Raw genomic sequence first — 12,654 nt, forward strand, 5'->3', positions numbered from 1 at the left:
GGACCAAAATTAACTGTTTGCTCCTGAACACTACCAAGACCAAGGAGCTGGTGGTGGACTTCAGGAGATCTACAACTCCATACCAGTCAGTCTGCATTGATGGAGGGGAGATAGAAACTGTTCAGACCTGCAAATACCTGGGGGTGGTGCTGGATAATAAACTGTTGTGGTCTGCCAACATAGAAGCAGTATACAGGAGGGGCCAGAGCCGTCTCTTCTTCCTGAGATGGCTCAGGTCCTTCAATGTCTGTAGTGATATGATATGCATGTTTTATCACACTATCATTAAGAGTGCACTGTTCTATGCTGTTGTCTGCTGGGGGAGTTGCACTACAGACAAAAACTGTAGGTGCCTGGACAAACTGGTAAAAAAGGCCAGTTCTGTTGTAGGTAGAAGGCTAGACCCTCTCAGTGCTGTGGTGGAGCAAGGGATGAGCAGGAAATTATATTCTGTTTTGGATAATAATAGACATCCTCTCCACAGCATCCTGCCAGGTCAGAGGAGCAGCTGCAGTGAGAGGCTGCAGGACTGAGAGGTTCAGGAGGTCCTTTGTTCCCACAGCCGTTAATGACTGCTGAGTAAAAACTATAGTAAATAAATGGCTATAAGATGATTAAACAAAAAAGTGTTGTTTCTTTCTCAGATGCTGACTTTAAAGACAACACCCACTGTCATGGAGGTTCTGGGAGTGATGGAGGTCGAATGGACAAGCTGTGTACAAATCAAAGCTGTGTGGCCTCCTTCAAAAGAGAATTAGAGGTTTGAATCAAATGTTGTTGAATTCCAATTGCAGGTTTGTTTGTTTTGTTTTTTTTAATTATGAATCTTCATATAGTTCATGTTAACTCTTTTATGTACATATTTCAATGAATAAATTTGTGATGTGTATTGTATTAGTTGTTTAATAAATTAATGTGTCATTCTATTGATTCTGTAATTAATTCATTTATAGGTGGGTGGTCATAATGTTATGGATTACTAGTGTATGAGTTCTGATATTTTGCACTTAGTTATCAAACTTTATCATGAAAGACATTTTATTCTGTCTTTTTACAGTTATAACACCAGAAAGCATTAAATTGCATTTCATAAATAAAGGAGTCTGTCACTGTCATTTCACCAACCTCACACTACTTTTCTTTGGAAGTGGAAAGAGTGTTTTAAAAGTGTTCGAAATATACTTGTAAAAACATTAAGGACACAAGAAGCAGCTTAGTCAATTAAATGAATATTCATCATTTTTGTTACATGTGGAGGGATGGTGGTCACATGACACACCCACAGAGAGTATTATGCAGTATGTGAAACAGTCAGACAATATTAGTTCATTATTTTAGCTTACTTCAACAAATTACTGAGATGTGGAAAACGTTTGAAGTAGATTACAACAGTTTTTAACATTTAAAGGACTACAGATTTAAGCTATGTAAAAATCCGAACAACTTGTTTTATCTGAAACAATAATTGTTCAATAATAATTGTTGAAAGCTGTTGTTGAAATTGGAGATACGCACTTTTGTTTCAGAGCACTTGAGGAAATGTGTGTGTGTGCTGTATTTGTGTCTGTCTTCTTCACAACAATGATTGACAAATGGTGGTGACTAATAGAGTAACACTGTAATTAAACCATGGAATGTTACACAAAAGCACGTTTGAGACATGACAGAGAGGATTTCTCTGGGCTCTGTGACCAAACAAGTCCTTCAAAATGTTGGGTGGTTGAACTGTCTATACTTCCACTGTTAGAATTATGAAAAAATAAGATCAAAAAGGTCACCAGTTAAATGGCAACAATGGTTGAGTTACCGAGCTGTTAGCCATCAGGCCTCTCTGTGGGCTGTCGGATTAAAACAGTCATTCCTTCCAGCATCACCTCCCTGCTGCAACCTGTTCAGACCATAGAGTGGCTACTGGAGAAGAACTGAGAGAAAAAGTAACAATATATTAAAACCCTGCACCTAAGTGTATTACAAAGTTTTGTAGAGCTTAATAATGTTGTAAGCTATGAAAACATACTGCACTGAGGAATGGGACATTCACAGCTGACAGCACAAAACCTAGGGCCATGGGAAAGAATGACCTGCAGAGGGAAACAGAACATATGAAAATCGGTTTCCATTCTGACGTTTTGGCAAAAAACTGACTTTGACAATTCTGCATTTTCCGGTTCAAGTGTTGTATGAATAACATTAAGCCATGATCTGCAACAACACACAGGACTTGCTGAATTGACTGATATTACCAGCCGCAGTACAACTGTAAGAATGGAGTGGACGGCTTTGCTTTGCGATAAGACGTATTGCATCACTTCCTGTTGCACTGTGTGTGCACTGTGACATTTCTCGCTCCTCTTGAACTACTAATAATCACCTTATTTCTCCCTATAATGTACACATCTTGCATAGTTAACTCTATCGCATACTTGTTATATTCTAACGCTCACTCTTACAGATCTTTAATTTTTATTTTTCACTTTTTAGCGGTGTGTCTGGTTCTCTAGCTTAGCATGGCTACCAGTTCTCTTCCTCTATCTCCTGCTTTCACCTGCTCAGTGTGTCAGATGTTTAGTTACTCCTCTGCCTCCTTTACTGGTAATGGTACATGTAACAAATGTAGTCTTTTTGTAGTTTTGGAGGCAAGGTTATCTGAATTGGAAGCTCGGCTCTGCACTGTTGAAAACCACCCGATAGCGAGCCAGGCCCCTTTAGTCAGTGCGGAGCCACCTAGGGTAGCTAGCTCCATTAGTCGTCCCCGAGCAGATCCCGAGCAGCCGGGACTTAAGAGTGGCTGGGTGACTGTCAGGAAGAGGAGTCATAGTCCTAAAGTCAAGCCCGTGGTTCACCATCAACCTGTCCACGTTTCAAATAGATTTTCCCCACTCAGCGACACACCTGCTGAGGACAAAACCCTGGTAATTGGCAGCTCTATAGTCAGAAACGTGGCATTAGCGACACCAGCGACCATAGTCAAATGTATTCCAGGGGCCAGAGCGGGCGACATAGAATCCTATTTAAAACTGCTGGCTAAGGATAAGCGTAAATACGGTAAAATAGTTATTCACGTCGGCGGTAATGACACCCGGTTATGCCAATCAGAGGTCACTAAAATTAATGTTGCATCGCTGTGTAATTTTGCCAAAACAATGTCGGACTCCGTAGTTTTCTCTGGACCCCTGCCAAATCTGACCAGTGATGACATGTTTAGCCGCATGTCCTCATTCAATCGCAGGGTTTCCAGATGGTGTCCAGCAAACAACGTGGGCTACATAGATAATTGGCAATCTTTCTGGAGAAAACCTGGTCTGATGAGGAGAGACGGCATCCATCCCACTTTGGAAGGAGCGGCTCTCATTTCTAGAAATATGGACAAATTTATTAGTCATCCAAAAACATGACAACCAGGATGCAGAGTTGTAGTCTTACACACTTCTCTGCGGCTTCCCACCCGATGCTGCCCCCCCCCCCCCCCCCCTCCAAATCAAAAAACACAAAAGGAGAAAATCCTCTTTAACTTAAAAACTTTAACTGAACAAAAACATCAAGCTATTAAATGTGGTTTTCTGAATATTAGATCTCTCCTTTGGAAGTCTCTGTTAGTGAATGATTTGATCTGTGATCATCATATTGATATATTTTGTCTTACAGAAACCTGGCTGCAGCAGGAGGATCATGTTAGCATTAATGAATCAACTCCCTCTGACTATTTAAATGTTCACGTTCCTCCAACCACAGGCAGAGGAGGAGGAGTGGCAGCTATCTTCAGATCAGGGTTACTAATCAGTCCTAGACCCAAGATTAGTTTTAGCTCTTTTGAATATTGGACTCAGTTTTTCTCACCCAAACTGAGAGCGGGTTTTGGTCACAGCATCCAAGGTGTAATTGGTTGTGAAACTGCCTGGGGAGGGTAGAGGGAGAGGTTAGAGACAATTCTGCATTGCAGGTGCTGGGAGGGTGATACCTGAGACCTTTAGAAAGCAAGATTTTTGAGAGCTTTAGAAGTATCTTTAGAACCTGATTTGTATTTAGACAGCTTCTGTCCAGTTGATCTTTCTGAGCTAACAACAGCAATAGTCTCTTCTAAACCATCAACTTGTATTTTAGACCCAATCCCAACCAGACTGTTCAAGGAGGTTTTCCCCTTAATTGACACTTCTATATTGGATTTGTTGTCAGGTTATGTACCTCAGACTTTTAAGGTTGCTGTAATTAAACATTTACTTAAAAAACCTACTCTTGATTCAGAAGTGTTGGCTAATTATCGACCTATATCCAATCTCCCTTTTTTGTCTAAAGTTCTTGAAAAAATAGTTGCAGTTCAACTTTGTGATCATTTACATAGAAATAATCTGTTTGAAGAGTTTCAGTCAGGATTCAGAGTGCATCATAGCACAGAAACAGCACTGGTGAAAGTTACCAATGATCTCCTGTTAGCTTCTGATAGCGGACTTGTTTCTGTGCTTGTCCTGTTGGATCTCAGTGCTGCATTTGATACGATCGATCACAGCATTCTGTTACAGAGACTTGAACATGTTATTGGGATTAAAGGAACTGCATTAGGCTGGTTTAAGTCATATTTGTCTGATAGATTCCAGTTTGTTCTTGTAAATGAAGAATCTTCCTCACACATTGGAGTAAGTCATGGAGTTCCTCAGGGTTCTGTGCTTGGACCAATTCTTTTTACTTTGTACATGCTTCCATTAGGTCACATTATCAGACAGCATAATAAATTTCCATTGCTATGCTGATGATACTCAGCTGTACTTATCTATGAAACCAGATGAAACCAATAGGTTGGTCAGACTACAAGCCTGTCTTAAAGACATAAAGACCTGGATGACTCAGAACTGTCTGCTTTTAAATTCAGACAAAACTGAAGTTGTTCTCTTTGGACCTGAGCGCTTCAGGGAGAAATTGTCTAGTTATATAGTTACTCTAGATGGTATTTCCTTGGCTTCTAGTTCTACAGGGAGGAACCTTGGAGTTATTTTTGACCAGAATTTATCATTTGACGCACATATAAAACTGGTTTCTAGGACTGCCTTCTTTCACCTTCATAATATTGCTAAAATCAGGAACATCCTGTCTCAGGGTGATGCAGAGAAACTAGTTCATGCATTTGTTACTTCAAGATTGGACTACTGTAATTCTTTATTATTGGGCTGTCCCACATATTCTCTGAAAAGCCTCCAGCTGATCCAAAATGCTGCAGCCAGAGTTCTGATGAGAACTAACAGGAGAGATCATGTTTCTCCAGTTTTAGCTTCTCTTCATTGGCTTCCTGTTAAATTCAGAATAGAATTTAAGATTCTTCTTCTCACATATAAAGCTCTTAATGACCGAGCTCCATCATATCTTAAAGATCTCATTGTAATGTATTTTCCTAACAGAACACTTTGCTCCCAAACTGCAGGTTTACTTGTTTGTTCCCAGAGTTTCTAAAAGTAGAATGGGAGGTAGAGCCTTCAGTTATCAGGCCCCTCTCTTGTGGAATAAGCTGCCAGTAAATGTCCAGGAAGCAGACACCCTTTCCACATTTAAGATTAGACTTAAAACTTTCCTTTTTGATAAAGCTTATAGTTAGGGATGGCTCAGGTAATCCTGAAACATCCCATAGTTAAGCTGCTATAGGCTTAGACTGCTGGGGGACCTCATCTGTCACACCTTTCTTCACTTTGCTCTCTTTTTCCCCCTGTTTAATTTCTCAAATGATTTTATATACATGTGACATTATTGTAGTTATTAACTTGTGTTTCCCTGTTCCAACAGGTATCCTTTGAATGGTGTTATGGTGTTTTTCCCCCCTCTTTTCCCTCTTTTCTGTCCTCTCAAACCCCAGCTGGTCGAGGCCTATGGCCACCCTTCCTGGTTCTGGTTCTGCCAGAGGTTTCTTCCTGTTAAAAGGGAGTCGTTCCTTTCCACAGTCCCTCAGGCTCAGGACGGGAGATTGGACTGAAGACAAGTTTCGGTGCAATCTGTTGGTTTCCTTAGCTAGGATATTATTTTTTTAAATGGCTCTATATGAATTAATTGGATTATGATTACAATTAATTCAATTCCAATTGGCTTGAATTGGACTATATTATTTAAGTGCCTTGAGATGACAATTGTTGTAATCTGGCTCTATATAAATAAAATTGAATTGAATTTAATTGAAAAGTGTTGCTGTGGTACCTTGTAGTATCTTGTTCTACCTGGTGATTAATCAAACCAACAGATAGCTTATCATGTTCATACTATATCTCTCTCTTAAAAACACCTTCACTTACCTGAATAGAAACACAAAACCATAACTCTCCACCAGCATTCCGATGAATGGCCAACGACACAGTACCAGGGACACTCCTCCAAGAAAGAAAAGAGTTCCTCGAAATTTGTGTCTTTGGAAGAAGAAACGAGCTGTCCTCTTGAAGCCAATAATGAACGTTAAACCAGCCAGGAACAGAATCTATGTGGAAAGAAAAGTTTTAAACCTACTTAACATATTTTGACATGTTTCAGTCTCCAGATGTTCTGCCTCTCAGCATTCAGATTTCACAATGTGATGTTTTGCGCCCCAATAGATTGGGAGAGACTTCCTTTGTAGATGGGAAATAGGAAAATAGGTGTCAGGTGGGCCATAGGAGGTTTATTGTCAACCTGTCTAGATCAGAGAATCTCCATCTGTTGTCATCCTGTTGTTGTACGTTTGAAAGCATTGCCTGTCAGTTGTGTGTTAACTAAATCTTTATGAAAGTTTGCGTTGTTAAAGTAACTGTGGAGGGATTTTTTTTGTCAGTATTCAATGCAGCTATGTTGAATCCCTGAGTAAATGTATGTTATTTTGTATTTAAACTTACTGGTATTGCATTTATGTGGCTGTTTAATTTGTGTTTTGCTATTTTGACAGATGGCTGACCATATATTTACCCATAGTTATTTAATTTTATATGGCAAACATTACAGTAAATATAGAGTATGTGGCTTTTAAGCTGGAGCTAGAAGGCTGTATCCTGACTCGTTTCTTTTATGAATGGCTATCAGTTTGGCTACCTGTTAACCATAGTTGCTACACTATGAGAAAGACAGAATACCACCTTGTACTTTCACTGTAAACCATCTGCCCCAACCTGACAGAACTCTCACTGCTTATCTGTAGGAAGATTGTGCAGATGGGCCCACTTTTTTTAGTAGGTATTTTTAAAAATTTTGTCTTACATTGTGTGCCAAGATTTAAAATACGGTTTTCACCTGCCAAATACAGTAATTTTACTTACCCAATGAAGAGGTATCTCCCTGAGATGATGAGGTTTTGCATTTTTAAGTCTAATTTCTTTAACAAACGTCTCCAGTATCTTTCAGTATTGGTCATCTTAATGTAATGTACTCTATAGGTCAGCTCATAGACGACGTTCATGTTTTGATGTGGAATTATTTTAATCACAACAGAAGCACTCAGTTTGTTTGCAAACTCCTGGTTTAGTTTTTTATTGTTAACACAGGCCAGTGAGAAGTTGTGTTTTGACAATGTGCAGAGAAAAATGACTCACATTCCCAAAGGCTAGTAAGACAGAGTCAAAGTACAGCAGCACACCAAAAAGCAGAAAAAATAGACCAAATCCCATCAGACCAACACCGATCTCTGGAAGACAAAAATACAGAGGAGGAAGTGTATCAGAAAGTGACAATTAAAATAGTAATGGTAATGTGCTTTTCAATAACAACAGTATTGTACATCAGTGAAGGTATTAAGTTTTGCAATATATATGTAAATAGGGTACCCAGCTAACAAATTTTCAGCTCCAAGAACCATGCATATTTTTTTGTTGCATGTTTTGGATCCATAACATTTTCTAAACACGATGTAATGACTTTTGGGTTAGGCATTACCCAGGCCAAGGAGAAGACAAACGTGACATTTTGGACACTGAACAGAGGGCCAGAGGGTTAGCTGGCCCTGTGAAAGACAGGACTTCCCTCTGACCTTTCGCCTTCATGAAGAGGTAACAGTCTCTGGTTAACTTAAGAGAGTGTCGGAAAGCTGAGCGCAGAAACTTCACTCTTATAATTTACAACTGAGGAATGCAAGGAAGTCCTACTTCTCTGACATCATCACCAAAAACAGTCATAATGCTCGGGCCTTATTTGCTACAGTTGACAGGCTAACAAACCCTCCTGTGTCAGTGGTAACTGAACTCCATTCCACCATGGCCTGCAATGACTTTGCCAAATTCTTCATAGACAAAGTCCAAAATATTAGACAAGCAGTTAGTACATATGCTGAACCTGCTGCTGATGTACCGTGTCCACTGAAAACCGGTTTAAACACCATGACACTGTTTCAACCCATTAACAGTAAAGACCTGGAGGACATCTTACGTCACCTGAAGTCCTCCTCTTGCTGTTTAGACATCCTGCCAACAGGTTTTTTCAAAGGGGTCTCAAAGATTTTGGAGTCAGACCTGTTAGTGATCGTGAACTTGTCCTTAACGTCAGGTGTGTTTCCAGAGCCACTAAAAAAAGCTGTAATTAAACCTCTGCTGAAAAAGACAATCTTGACAAGACGCAAATGAACAACTACAGGCCAATCTCAAATCTCCCATTTTTAAGTAAGATCACTGAAAAAGCGTTTTTTCAACAGCTTAGTTACTTTTTAACACAAAATAACTGTTATGATACCTTCCAGTCAGGCTTTAGACAGCACCACAGCACTGAGACTGCTCTGACCAAAGTGTTTAATGACATATGTCTGAATACAGACAGTGGAAAAGTGTCAGTCTTAGTTTTACTGGATCTCAGTGCTGCCTTTGATACAGTTGACCACAATATATTACTCAAACGACTGGAGAACTGGGCTGATCTTTCCGGAACTGTACTAAACTGGTTTAAAACATACTTAGAGAACAGGAAGTACTTTGTGTCAATAGGTAACTTTACATCTGAGCAGACAAGAATCACATGTGGAGTTCCCCAAGGTTCCATCCTGGGACCTCTTCTGTTTAACATCTACATGCTCCCACTGGCACAGATTATAAAAAACAACCAAATAAACTACCATAGCTATGCAGATGACACACAGATATATATTACAATGTCACCAGGAGACCGAGGCCCTGTACAGGCCCTTGGAAAATGCATTGAGGAGATTAATGACTGGATGTGCCACTTCCTCCAGCTAAACAAAAACAAAACTGAGGTAATTGTCTTTGGAGCCAAAAATAAACTATTGAAAGTCACCACAGAGCTTCAATCTATAAATCTAAAAACTACCAACCAGGCCAGAAATCTGGGTGTAGTGATGGACTCAGACCTAAATTTGGACAAACACATTAAGGCAATAACAAAGTCAGCCTACTATCACCTTAAGAATATATCAAGGTTAAAAGATCTGATGTCTCAGCAGGACCTGGAAAAACTAGTCCATGCATTCATCTTTAGTAGGCTTGATTATTGTAACAGCATCTTTACAGGTCTACCTAAAAAGTCAGTTAGACAACTGCAGCTCATCCAGAACTCAGCTGCTCGAGTCCTCACTAAGACCAAAAAAGTGGAGCACATCAGTCCAGCTCTGAGGTCTTCACACTGGCTGCCTGTCCATCAGAGGATAGACTTTAAAGTTCTGATGCTGGTCTATAAAGCTCTGAATGGTCAAGGACCAAAATACATCAGTGACCTCCTGACCCACTATGAACCTTCCAGACCCCTCAGGTCATCTGGATTTGGTTTTTTATCAGTTCCCAGAGTCAAAACCAGAAATGGAGAAGCTGCATTCAGCTTCTATGCTCCACATGTCTGGAACAAACTCCCAGAAAGCCTCAGATCAGCTGAAACACTCAGTGTATTTAAGTCCAGGTTGAAGACACACCTATTTTCAGCTGCATTTGAATAAGCTTGAGTTTCAAAACGGAATCATATTTTAACTATTGATTTTATCTTTCATATATATATAATTTTTTCTGATTTGATCTATTGTTCTTATTTCTTTCTTTTGTTTAAATTTTAAATCATGCTTTTTATTTCTTCTGTTTTAATGTCTCTGTAAAGCAATTTGAATCACCTAGTCGTTGAATTGTGCTATACAAATAAACTTGCCTTGCCTTGCCTTGCCTTGCCTTGCCTTGCCTTGCCTTGCCTTGCCTTGCCTTACACACACGCACCAACAACCCACAGATAAAAGGCATTTAGCCCCAGTCCAAAGACTTAGGGAAACACGAGGTGAAGGGGTGTAACGGGTGTATTTAGGACCCAAAAGCAGCACTCTGGAAATCAGGAACCGTTGGTAATTACTTTTACTTTTACACCAGCAAAACTCAGCAAACAGTCCAATCTTCAAGCTAATAGCTTACACGCAGTCTCTGGGTCTCTGGCTAGAGGAGTCAAAGCTAGAAAAACAGACAGATGCCAGAGACGCTGAAGCAGAGCATGTGGTCGGGGACAGGAGGCAGGTAAGTTCACTGGGAGGCAAGCGAGGAGGGCAGGTTAGAGGCAGGCAGGGTCAGCAACAAGAAATCAGGCAGGTCATCAACACTGGAAAGTCGTGCATGGATGTAATAGAACAATCAGGCAAAGGTGAGAGTGCTGGAGAGGCTTATATGCAGGGCTGATGAGCTGCAGGTGAGTGGAGTTGGCTTGGATTAGGCTGGAGTGGCTGGCAGGTGAGTGGAAAATAACTGAGGCAGAGGGATAGGACGGGAGACAGGAAGGATGAACTGTGACAAATGAGAGAGCCTCGTGAGTGAGTAGCCTTAGTCTCTCTTATGTCAATATTGAGGCACATAGTGTAATTTTGATTAGACTTACAGTGCTGTACAATAAGTACATCAAGGAGTTAGGGAAACACTTCCAGTGGTTACAGTCTGTGAATAATCAAGTAGAAGTGGATAATCATGTTGTTGGAAGTAACAGTCCATAAGTCCCCACAGTGTGAGATAACCAGAGTTCTGAGTTACACCCAGGCATATATAACCAGAACCTTACTGCATGCTCGCTCTCTTCTGCTCATGTTTTCTGTTTTTTTTTTTTTATTCTTGTGCTGGTCTTTTTGCTCTTCCTTTCAGTGCTTACTTATACATTCCCAACAATTTTTATTTTGAGTGTTTTTTTTCAGAATGCTATCTTAATTTATTTATCAGTGGCAGTGTTTTGTACTGTAAAGGAAGCAATCAACAAAATTTTTTTGCCAGTCTTGACAAAGCACTGCGTAACTCAAACCAGACCACCCACAGGGTTTCTCATGACTTTGCTTTGCTTCAGCGCTAAAACTTTCAAGATATTTTTCTGAGTAATTTTTGGTCAGTTTTGACACATTATCTGGCAAGCATTAGTCCTGAATTCACATACCAGTCACACAACATGGAGGAAAGGTGAAACAACAGCCTACGTACACACACGACCCCAGACCTGGGTCCGATAAGCATCCACCTCATTCTCTGCTACTGGCAACCCCCTTTCTGCATCAGACCAGAAAGGTTTGATCGAGGTTTCATCTCAAAGAAAGAAAGATGTTGTTAAAAGAAGAGGGGGCGCTAAACAGTCCAACATGGACCTGTCCCAACTTTATTGAGATGTGTTGTAATGAATTTCATCAAATTCAGGATAAGATGATATCTCTTTTTTTGTTTTTTTAGGATAGTGTAGTGGTATGACACAATGATCGCGATTTGGGGTCTCATTCCGGGCTTTATTTAGGCTTTGGAAAGCTCAGTCAACTGCTCTAAAATATAAACAGTTTTCCTATTGGCATGGTAACGCATCATAACAGATGTAAATACAGCTCAAGTTCCACAAATTCTACAAAATACAAGTTTTGCTTGTCAGAGGCTAAAGCATTGTTTGTTGGCCTGTTTATTACCGTGCCGTTTTAGGAGTGGAGTTTCTTTTGATCACCTTATAACTGGTCCCACTCCATTGGCTAAATGTGATTTTAGATACAGGTACAGGAAATCCATCAACATTATTCACACAAAACACAGTTGTTTCAATATGTTTTAGCGCCTGTTGTCTAACACAATAACATGTTCCCATGCACATTTCTGGATGTGCTTTACTCAGGCTATAAGCATGGCCTATTAACTCAACAAGTCAACAACAGGCAGCTGCACATGAAACTGCAAAGCAATGTCATAACTTTTGCCTCAGGGATAACATTCTAATGCCTCTTGTCTTTAGCTTGAGAGAAACAAAGAGGCATGCCTTTGTTTTCTGAAAACAAGCAGCTGCTCTTTCTCCATGAATCACAGCTACACCACAACAATTCAAAGAGTGAAACTATAGAAACACTTACTCTGGAACTCTGTGATGTTTGCCATTGTAGTTCTTTGTGTTTTTTCTCCTTTTTTATTTGCTTGGATTGTTTCTTTGTGGAGAAAATGTTGTACCTTCCATGTCTGAGCTGTGACCTTTGTATGTTGATGTTATCAGTATGTGAGGTGAACATTAACCACAGTGCTGAGGATTCTCGGATAAAGGGTGTAATACCTGAGGGATATCATCAGCATAGACATGCAAAGGCAGAGAGTTGAGAGTGCTCCAGCATCTGACCCATTTGACACCCAAAGTACCCCTTTGTTTAGACATATCTTTGTAAAATTCAATTCAGTTCAGTTTTATTTATATAGCGCCAAATTACAGCAAATGTCATCTCAAGGCACTTAAATAATATAGTAAAATTCAAGCCAA

At 40.0% G+C, this 12,654-nt stretch overlaps 1 protein-coding gene across 1 annotated transcript; it reads right to left on the reverse strand.

Annotated features, from left to right (window-relative positions):
• Positions 1 to 740: 740 nt before the first annotated feature.
• On the reverse strand, positions 741 to 12,374 carry golt1a (golgi transport 1A). Its single transcript, XM_072382999.1, has 5 exons — positions 12,260 to 12,374; positions 7,527 to 7,618; positions 6,267 to 6,445; positions 2,018 to 2,081; positions 741 to 1,922 (listed from the first exon to the last, which is right to left on the reverse strand). The coding sequence occupies exons 1-5, from the start codon at positions 12,282 to 12,284 to the stop codon at positions 1,893 to 1,895; spliced, it is 390 nt and encodes a 129-aa protein (XP_072239100.1). The 5' UTR covers positions 12,285 to 12,374; the 3' UTR covers positions 741 to 1,892.
• Positions 12,375 to 12,654: the final 280 nt, after the last annotated feature.

The sequence above is a fragment of the Leuresthes tenuis genome, unplaced genomic scaffold (genome assembly GCF_036924035.1).
Source record: "Leuresthes tenuis unplaced genomic scaffold, fLeuTen1.0.hap1 SCAF_3, whole genome shotgun sequence".
NCBI lineage: Eukaryota > Metazoa > Chordata > Actinopteri > Atheriniformes > Atherinopsidae > Leuresthes > Leuresthes tenuis.

What these genes read in the sequence shown, in the direction of transcription:
- golt1a (XM_072382999.1), bottom strand. Translation starts at nt 12,284, where the DNA reads ATGGCAAACATCACAGAGTTCCAGA. An exon ending in AAACATCACAGAGTTCCAGA is followed by an intron (nt 7,619 to 12,259) that starts GTAAGTGTTTCT and finishes TTTGTCTTCCAG; the next exon opens with AGATCGGTGTTGGTCTGATG. An exon ending in TCTTACTAGCCTTTGGGAAT is followed by an intron (nt 6,446 to 7,526) that starts GTGAGTCATTTT and finishes CTTTCCACATAG; the next exon opens with ATTCTGTTCCTGGCTGGTTT.